The sequence below is a fragment of the Amphibalanus amphitrite genome, unplaced genomic scaffold, assembly GCF_019059575.1.
Source record: "Amphibalanus amphitrite isolate SeventyFive unplaced genomic scaffold, NRLGWU_Aamphi_draft 001424F_arrow, whole genome shotgun sequence".
NCBI lineage: Eukaryota > Metazoa > Arthropoda > Thecostraca > Balanomorpha > Balanidae > Amphibalanus > Amphibalanus amphitrite.
Window position 1 is genome coordinate 112,405 of NW_024882917.1, and position 24,643 is coordinate 137,047.

General features: G+C 47.8%; 1 protein-coding gene across 1 annotated transcript; it reads left to right on the plus strand.

The window, feature by feature from the left end:
• Nucleotides 1–349: 349 nt before the first annotated feature.
• Nucleotides 350–23,578, plus strand: LOC122372956. The gene is made up of 2 exons (XM_043350644.1): nt 350–627; nt 23,267–23,578. Exons 1-2 carry the CDS (start codon nt 355–357, stop codon nt 23,309–23,311), a joined length of 318 nt encoding a protein of 105 aa, XP_043206579.1. The 5' UTR covers nt 350–354; the 3' UTR covers nt 23,312–23,578.
• Nucleotides 23,579–24,643: the final 1,065 nt, after the last annotated feature.

A 24,643-nucleotide genomic window follows, 5' to 3' on the forward strand; every position in this document is an offset into this window, starting at 1 on the left:
CCAACGCCACCACCAAATGTAAGCAAAACTTGTCCTATGCTATTTTCGCTATTGAACAGGTAACTCATGTGTGTAACTGATGTCAGATTTTTATCCATTTGTAATTACATTACATATTTGTGGAAATATGATCAACGTTTTGCAAATATGATCAGATTCTATAATGATACATTCCCTGTAGCATATTATATTCACTCAAACGGTGAAAAAATATACATTTCGCTGCAAATATTCAACGATTTTATGTCAATAACAAATTTCAGCAGCAAACTAGTACGGTATTACAAACACTTTTCAGCCAAGTTAGCTCTAGCCTCTAACCTCCCTCCTCTCGCTCCCTCAGGCTGGCACCAGATGAGCTACGAGGAGTGGCTGGTGGACGTGCGACGCGTCGAGGCCCTCCGTCAACAATCCGCCGCCGCCGCCTCCGTGGCAGCCTCCTCTCGCCCCCCGCCTCAGGCGAACTCCCTCGAGATCGTCCTGAGTCACCGCGGTCGGCGCCGGAGACAGCAGTGGCCCCGTCCTGCGCCTCAGAACGCCGTGGCAAAACCTCTGCGCGTGCAGATGTTGAAGGTCCACCTCCGGCAGAAGATGATGCCGGCGATCATGGAGGTTCCAGCCCAGCAGGTGAGAATGGAGCGAACGGTGTGTGTGTGTCAGGGTACTGTTATAGTGTCACTGTCAAGATAATCCTGCTCTTATGGGCTCGTTTTCATAGTAGTGTGAAGTGCCTTTGCGATAGCTGCATACAATTTCAAGTATATCAGAGGGTGTTACAATCTACTATTATAAATCTTAAAAAGTCCGCCGCCCACGCCGCCGCCGTCGGGGTTACTCCCTAAAAGGCTTATTAAGGCGCCGTCGATTGACGCAGGATGGTGAAATTTTCACGACTCGTGGGTCACGTAAATGAACAGGTCGTATTAAATTTTGGGCACGATGCGGCCGGGGGTGCGCCCGTGGCGCGTGCTCATGTGCGCCATAGGGTTAGCATTAGAATCGGCATAAACACTTATTAAACAGGCTATTGCTCGGAAACGGTGAGGGCTACGGGGGTGAAATTTTCACGCCAAGTCTAGCGCGTACACTCATTTGTCGTATTAAATTTTCGAGGGTGTGGGTTCAGCGGTGTGCACGTGATAGGGCCGCGACCGGCGCCGAGCAGAGGGCACGTGCTTTAGGCTCAGTTGTTCGCTTAAAAACTGACTGGAAATAATCAGAGCCGGAAGGTCATTGACCTTTGACAACGAATACCGGCGCCGGGCACCGCTCGCAAAGGGGATTCGCCAGTAAATACAATTAATTTATTTTTGCAATATCTCAGCCGTTTCTGGGCCGATTTAGCTGAAACTTGGACTGTCGGTGGTAGTGTAGTGTAGGGTAGGGTAGGGTAGGGTAGGGTAGGGTAGGGTAGGGTAGGGTAGGGTAGGGTAGGGTAGGGTAGGGTAGGGTAGGGTAGGGTGGGGTAGGGTAGGGGTAGGGTAGGGTAGGGTAGGGTAGGGTAGGGTGGGGTACCCAGCAAACATGCCCACATGGGTCCCATATGGGGTGAACATGGGCCAGATGGGCCCACGTGGGACATGGGCTACAGATGGGCTACCCATATGGGCCCCATATGGGATCAAGATGGGCCAAACGCATGTGGGCTGGAGATGGGCATCCCATGTGGGTCCCATATGGGGTGAACATGGGCCAGATGGGCCCACGTGGGACATGGGCTACAGATGGGCTACCCATATGGGTCCCATGTGGGCGCCGCGTGGGTCCCATATGGGGCCTACGTGGGCTGGCCCATATGGGTCCCACGTGTCACCCACTGCCATTCCCATGTGGGACCCATATGGAAGAGGTGGGGGGCCCATGTGGGCCCCATATGGGAACCATGTGGGCATGTTTGCTGGGTAGGGTAGGGTAGGGTAGGGTAGGGTAGGGTAGGGTAGGGTAGGGTAGGGTAGGGTAGGGTAGGGTTGGGTAGGGGATTGTAGGGTAGGGTAGGGTAGGGTAGGGGATTGTAGGGGATTGTAGGGTAGGGTAGGGTAGGGTAGGGTAGAGTTAGGTAGGGTAGAGTTAGGTAGGGTAGGGTAGGGTAGGGTAGGGTAGGGTAGGGTAGGGTAAGGTATAGGGTAGGGTAGGGTAGTGTAAGGGTAGGGTATGGTAGGGTAGGGTAGGGTAGGGTAGGGTAGGGTAGGGTAGGGTAGGGTAGGGTAGGGTAGTGTAAGGGTAGGGTAGGGTATGGTAGGGTAGGGTAGGGTAGGTTAGTGTAGGAGTAGGGTAGGGTAGGAGTAGGGTAGGGGTAGGGTAGGGTAGGGTAGGGTAGGGTAGTGTAAGGGTAGGGTAGGGTAGGGTAGGGTAGGGTAGTGTAAGGGTAGGGTAGGGTAGGGTAGGGTAGGGTAGGGTAGTGTAAAGGTAGGGTAGGGTATGGTAGGGTATGGTAGGGTAGGGTATGGTAGGGTAGGGTAGGGTAGGGTAGGGTAGGGTAGGAGTAGGGTAGGGTAGGGTAAGGGTAGGGTAAGGTAGGGTGGGGTAGGGTAGGGTAGGGTAGGAGTAGGGTAGGGTAGGGTAGGGTAGGGTAGGGTAGGTAGGGTAGGGTAGGGTAGGGTAGGGTAGGGTAGGGTAGGTAGGGTAGGGTAGGGTAGTGGTAAGGTAGGGTGGGGTAGGGTAGTGTAGTGTAGGGGTAGGGTAGGGCAGGGTATGGTAGGGTAGGGTAGGGTAGGGTAGGTAGGGTAGGGTAGGGTAGGGTAGGGTAGTGTAGGGGTAGGGTAGGGTAGGGTAGGGTAGGGTTGCGTTCAGTAACATCTCAACTTACAAAGGGCTCGAAGAACTCGCATGCATCACCATCATACCTTACAGTTCAATTAAAAGCAGTTACCCACTTCTACAAAAATCATACCAATAAAAATGCAAGTTTCTACACCCAAACTAATGCATCCGTTAATCATATATATCAAAACATACAGTTATCGCGTAAACCTGTACCTCTAGTCTACTATTATAAATCTTAAAAAGTCCGCCGCCCACGCCGCCGCCGTCGGGGTTACTCCCAAAAACACTGAAAAAAGTTTTTACCATCAATTTACTAAGTTACTAGCTTTGGTAAATTTTACCATCAGCCTACCATCATATTACTACCAGCCTACTATGGTGCTGAATACTATCCTGCCTTGACATGTTGATATTACCATGGTTACGTTTATCAGGGGTGGTTTTGTACCCCAGTTTACAAGGTGGTAACCACCTGAGGCTAGTAGATACCCTCGTAAGCTAATATTCCCTACCATAGTAAAATCAACCTTTCCACGGGCGGATCCAGCAGGTGAATTCGGCGATCAAGTCTCCTCCTTTCCATAGAGGTGTTTGCCAATTTTTGATATGTTGGAAGGAGCGTCATCCAAGGACTAGCTGAGACCCTGAGCAATTAATAGTTTTATGGACGAAAGGCCAGAAATTTCTTGCAACAGTTCCCTGGGTGTGCTTCTGCTGCTATGGTAAGGTATACCATGGCAACACCATGACAACACTACACCCTTACTAACAATCCACGTGCGTCTGACTCTGCTGCAGCGGCGCCGCCATGTCAGTTCCGGCCGCGCGCCGGCGTTGTGAAGGTGCTCCGTGGTTTTAAATATTTGAACGGTGATTGTGTGGGTGGTTAGCGTAGCTGACGGTGGAGGATACTCGGAAATAACAAGTAAGTCGTTGTATCTTCAGCATAATAATACTTATCTCACGAGTGCCATTTCCAGCAAAGATCGCAGCCTTTGTTTCGGTTCATGTTGTTGAATTTCCTTGAGACCCTGTTGGACCGGGTAGGGGGAGGGTGGTGGGGTGGGTATCATTGCGGGCATTTCCCAGCGTCGGAAATCAACGTGTTTTTTTATTTGTTAACCCACGCCTCACTGGGGTATGTGCTCTAACGCGCCCCACAGCACGTTACAGCACGTTACAGTGGGGGGGGGGGGGGCTCCTAACTCCGAAACTACTGGGCCGATTGTCAAAATTCAAACGGCCCCTGGTAGCCCTGGAAATATTGTTGAGCGAAGCCTAATGTCATTGACCTCGAGGTCATCGATGACGTCACAGGTCAGGTCAAAGTAAAAATATCAGCGTCTTGGCACTCTGGGCGCCGGCCAACAAATCAGATCAGGCTCATTTTTTGTTTGCACACTCGTGAATATATGCGTAACATAACCTGAGGGTACCGAACTTGTACTTCGAATTTTTCAGGTCAAGGCCATCTCATCCCAGGTCACGAAAGCTTTATATCGTGCATCGGTGACGTGAGACATGTTTTATGGTTCATGTAGGCCATATATATCGAAATCAGTGTTGTATGTGTCAGTTTAGGCCATTTTAGCTGAATATAGCTGAGGTCAGGTCAGGTCACTTTAGGTCAAAAATGGTCAAATTTTGAAGTTGACATTTTTCAACAAAAAAGGTGTTTGTCAGATGAAGTTCACATATATTCAACGCATATGTGTTCAAACACATATAGACCCCGTTTCCATGGGCATCACTGATCCAGATCAGCAAACTTAAATCGTATTATATTTCTCGAACTCTTCGTTACATGATATAATTCCAAGTGGATTAGGCTTATATAATCAGTTAATCCCTTATTTTCATTTTCATATATTGTCTAACTATACTGGATTAGCTAATCCATTTTTACTGATCCGGATCAGTGATGCCCATGGAAACGTGGTCATATTCTGCTTTTTTTTCATTCAGAAACGTATATGTAAAAAAATAAAAAATACAATTTCTGAGTTTTTATATTTATAATTTTCAAAATATTCAACATTTCGAAAGTCCGAAATCAGTTTGGTAGCCCTGTAGAGTCCACCCATGCAAAAAAAAGGATCTAGCTTAACCCTCAAGGCGGTGGGGGGGGGGGCATTTTTTGCATCCATCTTTAGTTTTTTTTTTCGATATATCTCCAGAACCGCTGCGCCGATCTTCACCAAACTTTCAGTACCCTTTTGCACATTGTGACCAAATTTTTTTTCCAAAGGCTATGATAAGTTGGCCGCTACGTCGGAGTGACGTCATTTCTGCCATTGTCGACCAAAAAAAAAGCTTCGCGGGAAGAGCTGTCAGGTCTATAAATTTGATTATGCATAAAAATGTTCAAGACATGAAATGTGTAGAATTACCAGGGCTACTATACTGTTCTCTCGATTTTGTTTTTGAAGTTGACCCCAAAAATAAAAAGAAATAGATATAATAGCCAAAAAATCCCAAAAGTTTTTCGATTTTCGAAACAAACGGAATATATGTAATAGCCACTATGGACTTCTATTCACATTCCAAGTATTAGATCGATAACTCCTTTTTGCCAAGTTATAACAAAAAAAAAACTGTTCAAAATTAATGACGTCAAATTTTCAAACTCGATTTTGGCAATTCTAGACCACAAAGCGCAAAACAAAGACCACCATTAGACTCGCCGTGACGAGTGGCATCGAATCAATACCAATTTTATGCGAAACTATCAACTTTGACCTGAAATTTGACCTTTTTGACCTGACATTGACCTGACCTCCACCAGAAAGTGACCAAAAAACCGTCCCTGATGGTCTTATAACCAACACCATTGAGGCGAATATGAAAAATTGGCCATAAAACATGCATCGCACAACCCTACTTAGTAAAGATAGGTTCATGTGCTGACCCTTGGTGATCGGACCTGGTATTATCAGTGACCTCCAATAGCAACATATGCTCGTATAATAGGCAACTCACGCCCTATCGCTGATTTTTGACAAAATGCCCTTTACTCGATGTTGCAGCGCATTCCTTAAAAGACCCGTGAACGGTGAAACATTTTATCTTTGACTTGGCCTGTGATGTCATCGGTGACCCCGAGGTCAATGAAATTGAAGTTCCCTCGACAAATTTAACAAGGCTATCGAACGCCATTTAAATTTTACCGATCCGTCATAGTAGCTTCGGAGATTCGGGGGGGGGGGTCAAAAATCCCCCCCCTCCCACCGCGCGGAAGGTAGCCGGGAGGCCCACCGCTTGCCGGGTTAAAACTCAGATCTTGAGAGCGATTACCGTTGTTCAATGCTTTGCATCAAAATCGGCCGAACATGATGTCACTCTGGCGTCATTTCCGGCCGATCTATAGTAGCTACGAAAATTTTATTAGTGCACAAGGTGTCAAATAAATTGATGCAGCCGAAGGTCCTAAAAGCTTTGTTTTGATACGTCCAGCGGTTTTAAAGATATTGCGTAAACACGAGAGGGGCTATGAATAGCCCTCCCCACAGTAGGGTGGGGGTTAACCCTCGCCCGTATTGGTGTTTTTCAGCCACGAACGTTTAAGGGGGGGTCCGTTGAACCCCCTCCTTGCCGTTTCGCCCCTGATTGAGCTAGAGCTTCGCGGAAAAAACGAGCGTGCTGCCCGTGACGAGAGAAAGCCGATGGTACCCAATTTTATCCTAGGTCGTCGGTCCTAGGTCATCGGTTGACCTTCCAGGTCAGGTCAATGACCCAAAAGTGGGGAAAACTGGGACCTGTTAGAACGTCGTAAAACGTGGCTGCTATTGGGTTTTTTAGGGAACTGATCACGAATATCATGTTAGCTATGATCATAGATGATGTCTTCATGCATTTAGGCCAGGTCGGGTCAGGTCAGGTCAGGTCAACCAGTAAGGGTTTTGCCGGGTATTCGTAGTAGGTGCACTAGGTGGCAACCGCCTCTGACAGCTTCGTAACATGTTACGAAGGCACCAAAACTACTTCGTAAATGTTCATATATGGTTGTTAAATTCGAAATCAGCTAAAAAAACTAGCCTAGAAAGATGCTGATAAAACTCGAAAAAGTAAACCGAGGTCATCAAAGGTCAATGAACTGACCTGACCTTCTGGTGACCTTGACATCCACCCTAATGCATGGGAGCAGCATCATATCCCATGTTTGAACGCTTGAAACCACGAAAGGACTGCAAACGCGCGGCAAATGCGAGCCGACATACGCCGAATCGCGATTCCGGCCAAACATGGTCTCGAAAAGTAGGTCACAGGTCAAAGGTCATTAGTCAGGGCCATTACATTTTTTAGGGTAGGTGTAAAATTGATTATAACTCGAGGGTACTGAAAGCTTCGTTGCGGTCGGCCGCTTTTTACGCGAGGTATTCGCGAAAAACCGAGGGGGAGTCCGTTCGACCCCCCCCTATACGGGGGAGGGTTAACAAGCCAAAACGTTGCTAATTTTTATTTTGATCTGACCTGTGACGTCAACGGTGATCTCGAGGTCAATAAAATTAGGTTTTGCTCGACAGTTTTTCCAGGGCTATCAGACGCCGTTTCAGTTTTGACAATCGGCCCAGTAGTTTCGGAGTTGGAGCGGGGGGGGGGGGTTCTATAAATAGCCCCCGCCTCCCCCAGTGGAGTGCGTTACAGAACATACCCCAGTGGGGCGCTGGTTAGGAGTAGAATTTTTGAATTATTGCCAACACTCAACACTGCACCTCATGGCAATTAATTCATTATAGGGCATTTTACCTGAACCAGCCTCTGGCCTAATGTCCCAAATTTGCTAAATTCCTCACCCTACAAATCCCCTGTTCTATTAGATGCTGCCATTTTTTTAAAACAACTTATCTTAAATCCTTGTTTCATCAAACTGGGAGCTAGGTCACGGGACACTGCGAGTCAAGGTGGGAGGGGTAGGAGATAGAGTGTCACTGCAGCACACACAATCAATCTTTCCATTGGTTTATCTTATATCAATGCCTGCTCTTTTCCAGAGCTGGCTTTCGAAGTTCGAACCTTCGGTATATGGCTACCAATGCCCTTGGAGAAGGTGTTGCGTGATAAATCGCTGGAAGGGCGACATTCAACGATTGTGTGAAAAGAGACCGATTGCATTGTGATGATAAAGTGAACTGTAATAATTGTTGTTCATGCGCGTTGTTTGGTTATGTGCAGACGTAACTTTGTTTGTGGCCAAATGCTTTTTATGTGTGAAATATTTCATGTAGGTTACTAGGTAGATGCTTTGGAAAAGTGAAGAGCTGCTTTGTCGACTGCTAGGTAGATACTGTCATGCATGCTGTTGTGCATCAGTAAGTGGCTGTCGTAATGATAAACAAATTTGGCATGGATAGGCTAAAGCACAGCATATGAAGCATGCTGGTTGATGACTAGTAAGATCCTGTTAACCGACTGGTAATATCACAATAAATGTCACATAGTAAACTATTGTTTTACGATGGTTGGCCAGCAAAGCAAAGCTGGTATCCAGATGACAAAAGGATGGTTTTACCATGATAAGTAATTAGTAAGCATTACCAGGGAGTAGCTAACGATAGTAAAGTCCTAGTTTTGTGCTAGTATCACGTGGGTTTTTGGGCATGGTATGACGACATATAGTTACCGTGTTAATACCATGGTAATTTTTACTGGCATTGGTATTCACATGGTTTTACATTCATATTAGGCCTAGTATTTGGGTCGTAAGTTAGTTTACCATAGGTAAGAGGCTGTTCAAAATATGACCACCACTCGAAAACTAACTAGGGTGGTATTTTTCTTAGTAGGCGGTACCAGGATAATACTAGCGTTAGTAGAGCTTTGGTTTCTTATTAGTTATGCTTTAGTTTCAAGGTAGTATGATGAAAAAATATTACCGTACTAAGACCATGGTATTTTGATGAGCATTGGTAGTTGCATAGTATTCCTTTGATATTGGGCCTAGTATTTGGATCGTAAACTGGTTTACCATAAGTAAAAGGCTGTTCAAAATATGACCACCACCCAAAAACTAACTAGGGTGGTATTTTTTTCTTTCAGTGTTAAGGCTTATTGCGGCGCTGTCGATGGACGCAGGAGGGTGAAATTTTTACCAGTTGTGGGTCACGTAAAAAAACAGGTCGTATTAAATTTTGGGCAAGATGCGGCCGGGGGTGCGCCCGTGGCGCGTGCTCTTGTGCGCCATAGGGTTAGCATTAGAATCGGCAAAAACAGGCTATTGCTCGAAAACGGTAAGGGCTACGGTGGTGAAATTTTCGCTGTAAGTCGGACGCGTGCACTCATTTGTCGTATTAAATTTTCGAGGGTGTGGGTTCAGCGGTGTGCACGTGGTTGGGCCGCGACCGGCGCCGAGCAGAGGGCACGTGCTTTAGGCTCAGTTGTTCGCTTAAAAACTGAGTCAAAAGCATCAGAGCCGGGAGGTCGTTGACCTTTGACAACGAAGGCCGACACAAGGCACCGCTCGCCAAGAGGATTCGCCAGTAAATACAATTAATTTGTTTTTGGAATATCTCAGCCGTTTCTGGGCCGATTTAGCTGAAGCTTGGACTGTCGGTGGTAGTGTAGTGTAGGGTTGGGTAGGGTAGGGTAGGGTAGGGTAGGGGTGGGGTAGGGTAGGGTAATGTAGGGGTAGGGTAGGGTATGGTAGGGTAGGGTAGGGTAGGTTAGGGTAGGGTAGGGTAGGGTAGGGTAGGGTAGGTTAGGGTAGTGTAGGGTAGTGTAGGGTAGGGTAGGGTAGGGTATGGTAGGGTAGGGTAGGGTAGGGTAGGGTAGGGTAGGGTAGGGTAGGGACTAGGGTAGGGTATGGTAGGGTAGGGTAGGGTAGGGTAGGGTAGAGTTAGGTAGGGTAGGGTAGGGTAGGGTAGGTAGGGCAGGTAGGGTAGGGTAGGGTAGGGGAAGGGGTAGGGTAGGGTAGGGTAGGGTAGGGTAGGGTAGGGTAGGGTAGGAGTAGGGTAGGGTAGGGTAGGGTAGGGTAGGGTAGGGTAGTGTAGGGGTAGGGTAGGGTAGGGAAGTGTAGGGGTAGGGTAGGGTAGGGTAGGGTAGTGTAAGGGTAGGGTAGGATAGGGTAGGGTAGGGTAGGATAGGGTAGGGTAGGGTAGGGTAGGGACTAGGGTAGGGTAGGATAGGGTAGGGTAGGGTAGGGTAGTAGGGTAGGGTAGGGTAAGGTAGGGCAGTAGGGTAGGGTAGGATAGTAGGGTAGGGTAGAGTAGGGTAGGGTAGTAGGGTAGGGTAGTAGGGTAGGGTAGTAGGGTAGGGTAGGGTAGGGGTAGGGTAGGGGTAGGATTGTGTTCAAAAAGGGCCCAACATACAAAACACTTGAACACTCCGCAACTATCACCATCCCTTACAGTTCAATTAAAAACAGCTACCCAAATCTACCCAAATAATACAGCTAAAAATACAAGTCAATCACCCAAACGAATGCACCCGTACCATAACATAACTCAAAACATACAGTTATCGCGTAAACCTGTACCTCTAGTAGATTATAAATCTTAAAAAGTACCACGCCGCCCACGTCGGGGTTACTCCCTAAAAGGCTTATTACGGCGCCGTCGATTGACGCAGGAGGGTGAAATTTTCACGACTCGTGGGTCACGTCATTCAACAGGTCGTATTAAATTTTGGGCACGATTCGGTCGGGGGTGCGCCCGTGGCGCGTGCTCATGTGCGCCATCTACTATTATAAATCTTAACCCGCGCGGGGCTGGGGGGGGGGGTAAATTTTACCCCCCCTCGCGAATTTTTGCGATATCTCAAAAACGGCGGCGCGCAGCGCCGCCAAACTTTCAGTACCTTTTCTTACATCAATTTGACACGTTCCCTGAAAATTTGAGCGAAATCCGTCGGAAAATTTTTGAGAAATTGACGTTTTAGTGACGTCATGTTCGCCATTTTCGCCTCAAAAACGGCAAAAGTTCAAACGCCGCTAACATCTTCATTTTTAAAGGAATCAAGACGTAACAAAAAAGGTTATACGTAATTTTACTTTGTCTATCAAATGGCTATCTCGGTTTTTTGAAAATTTTGGATTTTGGCCTAAATTTTTTTCAAAAAACTGACTTTTTTGGCAAAATCATTATAAAATCCAAAATTTTGAGTTTATCGAAAAAACCGGAATATATGTCAGAGAAGTGGTCTATGTGCACCTACATACCAAATTTTAGAAGAATCGGTTCAAAAATGTGGGAGTTATTCAAAATTTTATGACGTCACGACACACAAAATTTTTGAAAAATGACTTTTTTGGAAGTTCTAGACCTCGTACGGAAACAAAAATAGCACCATTCGATTCGTCGTGAAAAACTGCATCAGATAGACACCTTTTTAGGCCTTAACAACCAACTTCAAAATTTGACCTCACTTGACTTGACCTTGACCTGACCTCGACCTGAAATTCATCCAGAGGTGGTCCATATCACTTATTGAGTGTGCCTATTGAATTCTATGAGTAAAATGACCCATAAAATATGTGTCGCACATGCCCTTTTCTATATTTTGTTTTTTGGTGACCTGACCTGACCTGACCTGACCTTGACCTTGACCTCTGAATGATATTGTATGCAACGAATATTGTCTTGGTAGCCTAAGAACACGTTTTGGGCGATCAGTCTCAGTCCATGACTCCATTTTTCGGCAACTACGGTGCAAGGCCGATACTGTAGAAACTTGCAATTTGTACCCTTGACCTGACCTTGACCTTGACCTCAAACTTTAAATTAAGTACATGTTTTTAGTAGTTCGTGATGAGAGCTTTCGATTGGCGTTTGAATTTTCCAAATCGGACCATTAGTTCGGGAGATAACAGGGGGGGTAAAATTTACCCCCCCCCCCCCAGCCCCGCGCGTTCGGCTGGAGACCCCAGCCCCGCGCGGGTTAAAAAGTACCACGCCGCCCACGTCGGGGTTACTCCCTAAAAGGCTTATTACGGCGCCGTCGATTGACGCAGGAGGGTGAAATTTTCACGACTCGTGGGTCACGTCATTCAACAGGTCGTATTAAATTTTGGGCACGATTCGGTCGGGGGTGCGCCCGTGGCGCGTGCTCATGTGCGCTATAGGGTTAGCATTAGAATCGGCAAAAACAGGCTATTGCTCGGAAACGGTAAGGGCTACGGGGGTGAAATTTTCACGCCAAGTCGGTCGCGTGCACTAATTTGTCGTATTAAATTTTCGAGGGGGTGGGTTCAGCGGTGTGCACGTGGTGGGGCCGCGACCGGCGCCGAGCAGAAAGCACGTGCTTTAGGCTCAGTTGTTCGCTTGGAAAACTGAGTGAAAAGCATCAGAGCCGGGAGGTCGTTGAACTTTGACAACGAATACCGGCGCCGGGCACCCCTCGCCAAGGCGATTCGCCAGTAAATACGATAAATTTGTGTTTGCCACAGTGTATATAAATACAGTGGCGGCAAATGCGCTTGGTCACGTGACCAAATCTGCACGTGCGGTTGTGGCGAGGGCACTTCCCGAAACTCTGGTGCCAACGGCCTCGCGGCGCCCATAGAGAATACATGGGACCTTTTCTTTTCAGACCTATCGTGTCTAAACCAAGCCATTTAGTGCAAGGATACGACTGGTTTGAGATTCAGTAGTCTTTTGGCTACAAGTTGGCATAAGAAACGTATTTTTATCGGCAAAATTCGCAAAGTACCAGGTGGTTTTCCGATACCCTGCACGCCTCCTTACCCCCGGCGGCCGACCGGAGGAGTCAGTAGCGCTCCACTCACGACTTTTGGCGATAGCTGAAAACACCTTACAGCTAGAGGGCTGCTATTTGGCACACCTTATCTTTGCTTCCATACGCATCTTTGGAAACCGTCTCAGGTCAGGCATTTCCGTCTCAGGTCAGGTCACTGACTTATGACGTCACACGTGAACCTCTGCAGTAGTCCCAAAATACCGAAACTTCGCAATGCCCTCGGTGCCAGAGGAGCTGTCACAGCGAGCTGATACTTACAGGACCTAGTATCCTCTAGGAGTCTCAAAACTTGTATATCTCAGATTTCTCCTAGAGGTCACATGAGGTCAGGCCGATCGCGCGACGTCACCATTACAAGTCAATGGGGAAAATATGGAAACTGTAATTTTGACGCCGACAATGATCTAAACCTAGCTCAAGCACATGGAATCGCAATTTCATGCAATTCTTGCAATGTCCAATGCTTCACTTTTGCATCTTTAACCTCGCGTGACGTCATTCATGACGTCACAAATGTCACAAGTTTTTTCGTCAATAACTCCTGATAAAATTGAGCTGGCAAGTCGGAAAAGTCGCCAATAGACTCGGGAAGACCTACCGAATCGCCATGCGATATAACCTCCTCCGACCAAGTTCGTGACCTGAGTGCCTCTGACCTGGCTTTGATCCGATGTGAACACCTTATGTTGACCCCACCCAAACAAAAGTGTACCATTTTGACGCACCGGAGCATGACAAACATGATGGTACTAAAATAGCGACTCTGCGCCGTTTTTTGACAAAGTTATTTTTCAAAACCCGAAATCGTATTTTGGCCCTCGGGGCACTTGACCTGACCCTCAGAGGGCATCAGTTGACCTGAGACTTTTAAACCGTGCATCAATCGCTGCGTCCCCGGTCCCGTAACGGCACACATGCTCGTTTTTCCCGCGAGCCTAGCTCAATTAAGGCGAGGGAGTCGTACCCGCCCACTCTCGCGGCTGGGGCGTAGGTATGTAAAAAAAAACTAAGAAGTCTGGTGATGATTGATGCAAGATTCTTACAGATAATGGTAGATGAAGGTAGGGCATCAGTTATTAAATATAGGTAAAAAACAAATTTGCAGCCCTCAGTAGCATTGATTTATGCATTAAGAGTTATAGAACCATAGGCGGCGGAACGGGGATGGCACCGGGGCACCGTGCCCCCTATAATTTTGGCATTTTAACATTAGCCCTACGGGCGTTGCATGGAAAGAATCGGACCGAAAGTCGGCAGTGCCCCCCCCCTTAATTGAAGGTGTTCCGCCGCTACTGTATAGAACAACTGTAAGCTGCAGGCTCAGCTTTTCAGTTTCTACCTATGCCTGCAAACACAATTAAATCAATGGAAGAGTAATAATTGATTAATTGCATTTTATTGATGCTATTTAAGTATCAATGGTAACTATGTCACCGATGATTCAATATTATTTGCACGGTATCATTTATCACCACACGCCTAAATATTTAGTATCTAAAATAATGCAGTAAAATAAGCTGCGCCACGTCTGTCGACAAAATCTGGTGCCAACTCAAGGTCACACGGAAAATGTGGTCACGTGACCAATGTCCGGCAGCTGGTGTTTGCAATATCTCAGCCGTTTCTGGGCCGATTTAGCTGAAACTTGGATTGTCGGTGGCAGTGTAGGGTAGGGTAGGGTAGGGTAGGGTAGGGTAGGGTAGGGTAGTGTAGGGGTAGGGGTAGGGCAGGATAGGGGTAGGGTAGGGGTAGGGTAGGGTAGGGGTAGGGTAGGGAAGGGTAGGGTAGGGTAGGGTAGGGTAGGGTAGGGGATTGTAGGGTAGGGTAGGGTAGGGTAGGGGATTGTAGGGTAGGGTAGGGTAGGGTAGAGTAGGGTAGGGTAGGGTAGTGTAGGGGTAGGGGTAGGGTAGGGTATGGTAGTGTAAGGTTAGGGTAGGGTAGGGTAGGGTAGGGTAGGGTAGGGTAGGGGATTGTAGGGTAGGGTAGGGTAGGGTAGGATAGGGTAGGGTAGGGGATTGTAGGGTAGCGTAGGGTAGGGTAGGGGTAGGGTAGTGTAGGGGTAGGGTAGGGTAGTGTAGGGGTAGGGTAGGGTAGTGTATAGGGTAGGGTAGGGTAGGGTAGGGGATTGTAGGGTAGGGTAGGATAGGGTAGGGTAGGGGATTGTAGGGTAGGGTAGGGTAGGGTAGGGTAGGGTAGGGTAGGGTAGTGTAGGGTAGGTTAGGGTAGGGTAAGGTAGGGTAGTGTAGGGGTAGGGGTAGGGTAGGGTAGTGTAGGGTAGGGTAGGGTAGGGTAGGGTAGGGTAGTGTAGGGGTAGGGTAGGGTAGGGTAGGGTATGGTAGGGTGGTGTAGGGGTAGGGTAGGGTAGGGTAGGGTAGGGTAGGGTAGGGGTAGGGTAGGGGTAGGGTAGGGTAGTGTAAGGTAGGGTAGGGTAGGGTAGGGTAGGGGGAGGGTTAAGTTAAAAAAGGGCCTAACATACAAAACACTTGAACACCCCGCACCTATCACCAACCCTTACAGTTTAATTAAAAACAGCTACCCAAATCTATCCAAATAATACATCTAAAAATACAAGTCAATCACCCAAACTAATGCACCCGTAACATAACATAAATCAAAACATACAGTTATCGCGTAAACCTGTACCTCTAGTCTACTATTATAAATCTTAAAAAGTCCGCCGCCCACGCCGCCGCCGTCGGGGTTACTCCCAAAAAGGCTTATTGCGGCGCTGTCGATGGACGCAGGAGGGTGAAATTTTTACCAGTTGTGGGTCACGTAAAAAAACAGGTCGTATTAAATTTTGGGCAAGATGCGGCCGGGGGTGCGCCCGTGGCGCGTGCTCTTGTGCGCCATAGGGTTAGCATTAGAATCGGCAAAAACAGGCTATTGCTCGAAAACGGTAAGGGCTACGGTGGTGAAATTTTCGCTGTAAGTCGGACGCGTGCACTCATTTGTCGTATTAAATTTTCGAGGGTGTGGGTTCAGCGGTGTGCACGTGGTTGGGCCGCGACCGGCGCCGAGCAGAGGGCACGTGCTTTAGGCTCAGTTGTTCGCTTAAAAACTGAGTCAAAAGCATCAGAGCCGGGAGGTCGTTGACCTTTGACAACGAAGGCCGACACAAGGCACCGCTCGCCAAGAGGATTCGCCAGTAAATACAATTAATTTGTTTTTGGAATATCTCAGCCGTTTCTGGGCCGATTTAGCTGAAGCTTGGACTGTCGGTGGTAGTGTAGTGTAGGGTTGGGTAGGGTAGGGTAGGGTAGGGTAGGGGTGGGGTAGGGTAGGGTAATGTAGGGGTAGGGTAGGGTATGGTAGGGTAGGGTAGGGTAGGTTAGGGTAGGGTAGGGTAGGGTAGGGTAGGGTAGGTTAGGGTAGTGTAGGGTAGTGTAGGGTAGGGTAGGGTAGGGTATGGTAGGGTAGGGTAGGGTAGGGTAGGGTAGGGTAGGGTAGGGACTAGGGTAGGGTATGGTAGGGTAGGGTAGGGTAGGGTAGGGTAGAGTTAGGTAGGGTAGGGTAGGGTAGGGTAGGTAGGGCAGGTAGGGTAGGGTAGGGTAGGGGAAGGGGTAGGGTAGGGTAGGGTAGGGTAGGGTAGGGTAGGGTAGGGTAGGAGTAGGGTAGGGTAGGGTAGGGTAGGGTAGGGTAGTGTAGGGGTAGGGTAGGGTAGGGAAGTGTAGGGGTAGGGTAGGGTAGGGTAGGGTAGTGTAAGGGTAGGGTAGGATAGGGTAGGGTAGGGTAGGATAGGGTAGGGTAGGGTAGGGTAGGGACTAGGGTAGGGTAGGATAGGGTAGGGTAGGGTAGGGTAGTAGGGTAGGGTAGGGTAAGGTAGGGCAGTAGGGTAGGGTAGGATAGTAGGGTAGGGTAGAGTAGGGTAGGGTAGTAGGGTAGGGTAGTAGGGTAGGGTAGTAGGGTAGGGTAGGGTAGGGGTAGGGTAGGGGTAGGATTGTGTTCAAAAAGGGCCCAACATACAAAACACTTGAACACTCCGCAACTATCACCATCCCTTACAGTTCAATTAAAAACAGCTACCCAAATCTACCCAAATAATACAGCTAAAAATACAAGTCAATCACCCAAACGAATGCACCCGTACCATAACATAACTCAAAACATACAGTTATCGCGTAAACCTGTACCTCTAGTAGATTATAAATCTTAAAAAGTACCACGCCGCCCACGTCGGGGTTACTCCCTAAAAGGCTTATTACGGCGCCGTCGATTGACGCAGGAGGGTGAAATTTTCACGACTCGTGGGTCACGTCATTCAACAGGTCGTATTAAATTTTGGGCACGATTCGGTCGGGGGTGCGCCCGTGGCGCGTGCTCATGTGCGCCATCTACTATTATAAATCTTAACCCGCGCGGGGCTGGGGGGGGGTAAATTTTACCCCCCCTCGCGAATTTTTGCGATATCTCAAAAACGGCGGCGCGCAGCGCCGCCAAACTTTCAGTACCTTTTCTTACATCAATTTGACACGTTCCCTGAAAATTTGAGCGAAATCCGTCGGAAAATTTTTGAGAAATTGACGTTTTAGTGACGTCATGTTCGCCATTTTCGCCTCAAAAACGGCAAAAGTTCAAACGCCGCTAACATCTTCATTTTTAAAGGAATCAAGACGTAACAAAAAAGGTTATACGTAATTTTACTTTGTCTATCAAATGGCTATCTCGGTTTTTTGAAAATTTTGGATTTTGGCCTAAATTTTTTTCAAAAAACTGACTTTTTTGGCAAAATCATTATAAAATCCAAAATTTTGAGTTTATCGAAAAAACCGGAATATATGTCAGAGAAGTGGTCTATGTGCACCTACATACCAAATTTTAGAAGAATCGGTTCAAAAATGTGGGAGTTATTCAAAATTTTATGACGTCACGACACACAAAATTTTTGAAAAATGACTTTTTTGGAAGTTCTAGACCTCGTACGGAAACAAAAATAGCACCATTCGATTCGTCGTGAAAAACTGCATCAGATAGACACCTTTTTAGGCCTTAACAACCAACTTCAAAATTTGACCTCACTTGACTTGACCTTGACCTGACCTCGACCTGAAATTCATCCAGAGGTGGTCCATATCACTTATTGAGTGTGCCTATTGAATTCTATGAGTAAAATGACCCATAAAATATGTGTCGCACATGCCCTTTTCTATATTTTGTTTTTTGGTGACCTGACCTGACCTGACCTGACCTTGACCTTGACCTCTGAATGATATTGTATGCAACGAATATTGTCTTGGTAGCCTAAGAACACGTTTTGGGCGATCAGTCTCAGTCCATGACTCCATTTTTCGGCAACTACGGTGCAAGGCCGATACTGTAGAAACTTGCAATTTGTACCCTTGACCTGACCTTGACCTTGACCTCAAACTTTAAATTAAGTACATGTTTTTAGTAGTTCGTGATGAGAGCTTTCGATTGGCGTTTGAATTTTCCAAATCGGACCATTAGTTCGGGAGATAACAGGGGGGGTAAAATTTACCCCCCCCCCCCCAGCCCCGCGCGTTCGGCTGGAGACCCCAGCCCCGCGCGGGTTAAAAAGTACCACGCCGCCCACGTCGGGGTTACTCCCTAAAAGGCTTATTACGGCGCCGTCGATTGACGCAGGAGGGTGAAATTTTCACGACTCGTGGGTCACGTCATTCAACAGGTCGTATTAAATTTTGGGCACGATTCGGTCGGGGGTGCGCCCGTGGCGCGTGCTCATGTGCGCCATAGGGTTAGCATTAGAATCGGCAAAAACAGGCTATTGCTCGGAAACGGTAAGGGCTACGGGGGTGAAATTTTCACGCCAAGTCGGTCGCGTGCACTAATTTGTCGTATTAAATTTTCGAGGGGGTGGGTTCAGCGGTGTGCACGTGGTGGGGCCGCGACCGGCGCCGAGCAGAAAGCACGTGCTTTAGGCTCAGTTGTTCGCTTGGAAAACTGAGTGAAAAGCATCAGAGCCGGGAGGTCGTTGAACTTTGACAACGAATACCGGCGCCGGGCACCCCTCGCCAAGGCGATTCGCCAGTAAATACGATAAATTTGTGTTTGCCACAGTGTATATAAATACAGTGGCGGCAAATGCGCTTGGTCACGTGACCAAATCTGCACGTGCGGTTGTGGCGAGGGCACTTCCCGAAACTCTGGTGCCAACGGCCTCGCGGCGCCCATAGAGAATACATGGGACCTTTTCTTTTCAGACCTATCGTGTCTAAACCAAGCCATTTAGTGCAAGGATACGACTGGTTTGAGATTCAGTAGTCTTTTGGCTACAAGTTGGCATAAGAAACGTATTTTTATCGGCAAAATTCGCAAAGTACCAGGTGGTTTTCCGATACCCTGCACGCCTCCTTACCCCCGGCGGCCGACCGGAGGAGTCAGTAGCGCTCCACTCACGACTTTTGGCGATAGCTGAAAACACCTTACAGCTAGAGGGCTGCTATTTGGCACACCTTATCTTTGCTTCCATACGCATCTTTGGAAACCGTCTCAGGTCAGGCATTTCCGTCTCAGGTCAGGTCACTGACTTATGACGTCACACGTGAACCTCTGCAGTAGTCCCAAAATACCGAAACTTCGCAATGCCCTCGGTGCCAGAGGAGCTGTCACAGCGAGCTGATACTTACAGGACCTAGTATCCTCTAGGAGTCTCAAAACTTGTATATCTCAGATTTCTCCTAGAGGTCACATGAGGTCAGGCCGATCGCGCGACGTCACCATTACAAGTCAATGGGGAAAATATGGAAACTGTAATTTTGACGCCGACAATGATCTAAACCTAGCTCAAGCACATGGAATCGCAATTTCATGCAATTCTTGCAATGTCCAATGCTTCACTTTTGCATCTTTAACCTCGCGTGACGTCATTCATGACGTCACAAATGTCACAAGTTTTTTCGTCAATAACTCCTGATAAAATTGAGCTGGCAAGTCGGAAAAGTCGCCAATAGACTCGGGAAGACCTACCGAATCGCCATGCGATATAACCTCCTCCGACCAAGTTCGTGACCTGAGTGCCTCTGACCTGGCTTTGATCCGATGTGAACACCTTATGTTGACCCCACCCAAACAAAAGTGTACCATTTTGACGCACCGGAGCATGACAAACATGATGGTACTAAAATAGCGACTCTGCGCCGTTTTTTGACAAAGTTATTTTTCAAAACCCGAAATCGTATTTTGGCCCTCGGGGCACTTGACCTGACCCTCAGAGGGCATCAGTTGACCTGAGACTTTTAAACCGTGCATCAATCGCTGCGTCCCCGGTCCCGTAACGGCACACATGCTCGTTTTTCCCGCGAGCCTAGCTCAATTAAGGCGAGGGAGTCGTACCCGCCCACTCTCGCGGCTGGGGCGTAGGTATGTAAAAAAAAACTAAGAAGTCTGGTGATGATTGATGCAAGATTCTTACAGATAATGGTAGATGAAGGTAGGGCATCAGTTATTAAATATAGGTAAAAAACAAATTTGCAGCCCTCAGTAGCATTGATTTATGCATTAAGAGTTATAGAACCATAGGCGGCGGAACGGGGATGGCACCGGGGCACCGTGCCCCCTATAATTTTGGCATTTTAACATTAGCCCTACGGGCGTTGCATGGAAAGAATCGGACCGAAAGTCGGCAGTGCCCCCCCCCCCCTTAATTGAAGGTGTTCCGCCGCTACTGTATAGAACAACTGTAAGCTGCAGGCTCAGCTTTTCAGTTTCTACCTATGCCTGCAAACACAATTAAATCAATGGAAGAGTAATAATTGATTAATTGCATTTTATTGATGCTATTTAAGTATCAATGGTAACTATGTCACCGATGATTCAATATTATTTGCACGGTATCATTTATCACCACACGCCTAAATATTTAGTATCTAAAATAATGCAGTAAAATAAGCTGCGCCACGTCTGTCGACAAAATCTGGTGCCAACTCAAGGTCACACGGAAAATGTGGTCACGTGACCAATGTCCGGCAGCTGGTGTTTGCAATATCTCAGCCGTTTCTGGGCCGATTTAGCTGAAACTTGGATTGTCGGTGGCAGTGTAGGGTAGGGTAGGGTAGGGTAGGGTAGGGTAGGGTAGGGTAGTGTAGGGGTAGGGGTAGGGCAGGATAGGGGTAGGGTAGGGGTAGGGTAGGGTAGGGGTAGGGTAGGGAAGGGTAGGGTAGGGTAGGGTAGGGTAGGGTAGGGGATTGTAGGGTAGGGTAGGGTAGGGTAGGGGATTGTAGGGTAGGGTAGGGTAGGGTAGAGTAGGGTAGGGTAGGGTAGTGTAGGGGTAGGGGTAGGGTAGGGTATGGTAGTGTAAGGTTAGGGTAGGGTAGGGTAGGGTAGGGTAGGGTAGGGTAGGGGATTGTAGGGTAGGGTAGGGTAGGGTAGGATAGGGTAGGGTAGGGGATTGTAGGGTAGCGTAGGGTAGGGTAGGGGTAGGGTAGTGTAGGGGTAGGGTAGGGTAGTGTAGGGGTAGGGTAGGGTAGTGTATAGGGTAGGGTAGGGTAGGGTAGGGGATTGTAGGGTAGGGTAGGATAGGGTAGGGTAGGGGATTGTAGGGTAGGGTAGGGTAGGGTAGGGTAGGGTAGGGTAGTGTAGGGTAGGTTAGGGTAGGGTAAGGTAGGGTAGTGTAGGGGTAGGGGTAGGGTAGGGTAGTGTAGGGTAGGGTAGGGTAGGGTAGGGTAGGGTAGTGTAGGGGTAGGGTAGGGTAGGGTAGGGTATGGTAGGGTGGTGTAGGGGTAGGGTAGGGTAGGGTAGGGTAGGGTAGGGGTAGGGTAGGGGTAGGGTAGGGTAGTGTAAGGTAGGGTAGGGTAGGGTAGGGTAGGGGGAGGGTTAAGTTAAAAAAGGGCCTAACATACAAAACACTTGAACACCCCGCACCTATCACCAACCCTTACAGTTTAATTAAAAACAGCTACCCAAATCTATCCAAATAATACATCTAAAAATACAAGTCAATCACCCAAACTAATGCACCCGTAACATAACATAAATCAAAACATACAGTTATCGCGTAAACCTGTACCTCTAGTCTATCTACTATTATAAATCTTAAAAAGTCCGCCGCCCACGCCGTCGGGGTTACTCCCTAAAAGGCTTATTGCAAAGCCGTCGATTGACGCAGGAGGGTGAAATTTTTATCAGTCGTGGGTCACGTAAATGAACAGGTCGTATTAAATTTTGGGCACGATGCGGCCGGGGGTGCGCCCGTGGCGCGTGCTCATGTGCGCCATAGGGTTAGCATTAGAATCGGCAAAAACAGGCTATTGCTCGGAAACGGTAAGGGCTACGGGGGTGAAATTTTCATGCCAAGTCGAGCGCGTGCATTCATTTGTCGTATTAAATTTTCGAGGGTGTGGGTTCAGCGGTGTGCACGTGGTGGGGCCGCGACCGGCGCCGAGCAGAGGGCACGTGCTTTAGGCTCAGTTGTTCGCTTAAAAACTGAGTCAAAAGCATCAGAGCCGGGAGGTCGTTGACCTTTGACAACGAAGGCCGACACAAGGCACCGCTCGCCAAGGGGATTCGCCAGTAAATACAATTAATTTGTTTCTGTAATATCTCAGCCGTTTCTGGGCCGATTTAGCTGAAACTTGGACTGTCGGTGGCAGTGTAGGGTAGGGTAGGGTAGGGTATACGGTAGGGTAGGGTAGTGTAGGGTAGGAGTAGGGGTAGGGTAGGAGTAGGGTAGGGTAGGTTAGGGTAGGGTAGGGTAGGGTAGGGGTAGGGTAGGGTAGGGTAGGGGTAGGGTAGGGTATGGTAGGTTAGGGTAGTGTAGGGTAGGGTAGGATAGGGTAAGGGTAGGGTAGGGTAGGGTAGGGTAGGGTAGTGTAGGGTAGGGTAGGGTAGGGTAAGGTAGGGTAGGGTAGGGTAGGGTAGTAGGGTAGGGTAAGCTAGGGTAGGGTAGGGTGGGAAGGGTAGGGTAGGGTAGGGTAGGGTAGGGTATGGTAGGGTAGTAGGGTAGGGTATGGTAGGGTAGGGTAGCGTAGGGTAGGGTAGAGTTAGGTAGGGTAGAATTAGGTAGGGTAGGGTAGGGTAGGGTATAGTATGGTAGGTTAGGGTAGTAGGGTAGGGTAGGGTAGGGTAGTAGGGTAGGGTAGTAGGGTAGGGTAGGGTAGTAGGGTAGGGTAGGGTAGGGTAGGGTAGGGTAGGGTAGGGTAGGGTAGGGTAGGGAAGGGTAGGGTAGGGTAGGGTAGTGTAGGGTTAGGGTTAGGGTAGGGTAGTGTAGGGTAGGGTAGGGTAGGGTAGGGTAGGGTAGGGTAGGGTAGGGTAGGGTAGTGTAAGGGTATGGTAGGGTAGGGTAGGGTAGGGTAGGGTAGGGGAAGGGTAGGGTAGGGTAGGGTAGGGTAGGTTAGGGGTAGGGTAGGGTAGGGTAGGGGTAGGGTAGGGTAGGGTAGGGTAGTGTAGGGTAGGTTAGTGTAAGGTAGGGTAGGGTAGGGTAGGGGTAGGGTTAAGTTCAAAAAGGGCCTAACATACAAAACACTTGAACACCCCGCACATATCACCAACCCTTATAGTTTAATTAAAAACAGCTACCCAAATCTATCCAAATAATACATCTAAAAATACAAGTCAATCACCCAAACTAATGCACCCGTAACATAACATAAATCAAAACATACAGTTATCGCGTAAACCTGTACCTCTAGTAGCGTTATAAAATGTGTGCGTTCGTCAGAATTTAGTTTGTGGTTCGTATATCGAAAGATGCGCTTAGATATCGATTAGTAAAAAAAGATAAGCTCAATGGAATCCATTCACCAGACAACTTGAGTTTCCAAAAGGGCATTGACTAAAGATCGCCCGTTATTTCTGTAAGTCGATATACTAACATATCTTTTCTCTTTTTTTGCAGATGGAGTGGTCAGATGACGATGATGACATCACCGTTATCGTCTGAGTCTGTGTATTCATCATTCCCAGCGAGTGTGAACTGTGAAGTGTCATCCATGCCTGTGTATCTCTGCGCATGTGCCGCGAGTAATTGTCTTCGATGGCCCAATGGTGCACGGAGTGCTAGTGTCACAGGCTGTGATATTCTGTGCCATGTGTCAACCATGGCACCAGTGCGATGATACATAGTTGTGGAAATGTGATAACGGGTTGGTTGCAATCATCAGGGTTTTCACTCAGCAGTGTTTTATTTGCTTACAATACATGAATGTGAATGTCACGATAACTTTTAGAAAGATGAGAGAGAAATAGAGAGTGAGAGAGAGAGAGAGAGAGAGAGAGAGAGGGAGAGAGAAGAAATACATGTAATTCATACGAAGGAATACAAGATAGGGTGAAGTCGTATAAGAGTACGCACTTAGTGGACTTCTTGCTCTCATTTGTTTAATATTTGAAGGAAAGAAATCGCAAATAGGGAATATTAAAGTTCATTGAATTAGCCATCAACCCATGGGGCAACGATCCTTCAGCGTAAATGGAAGTGGTCTAAAACTGACATTTTCTGAACCGTTGCACTTGCGTACTCTTACCATATGGGGTGTGTAAGAGTACGCACGCCAGGCGGGTGGAGTACGCAAGCATATGAACACACACCTATGCAGCTTGCACTGTCCAAATGCTTAACTTCAAACTCAGAAGGCATTTAACCCTATTCCTGGCGGGGGGGGCCTCAGAAGCCCCCCCCCTGAGGTTTTTTGGTTATTTCTCCCAAACGCGTTGAGCTAGGAAGCTCAAATTTTCTGACTTTTCCTATAAGGCTTCTACGCAACATGTCTGAAAATTTTGAGTTGATCTGACCTCAGGTCAGGTCACCAGAGGCGGTTTGGTGACCCTACCTCAGAAAAGTTTGCAATCACGCCAGAGCTAGAGTTTTTGACCGATCAGTTTCTTCTCTTCAGGCTTTAGTTAGGGTACCAGTATATGCAATTTGTATATCTCGGAATTTTGATATCGGTGACCTAAGGTCAGGTCAATTTCGCGACCTCCCCATTATAAGTCAATGGGGGAAAAATCAACTCCCTGTTTTTACCACTAAAACGGGTCGGAATGGCCCCATATACCATACATGACTTCATATACGATCAACCTTCACTACCTTGAGGTCTGTTTTGCTGTTGGGCAGCTGTGAGGTCATGTGACGTCATCAAAGGTCACCAAAGGTTTTTGGCCAATAACTCCGTACAGGAACAAGATACAGACGCGTGGCTGGTCTCATTGTGTTCAGCTCGTCAAGACGCATCGAATGATATACATGATGACCTCAAGGTCACGTGACCTG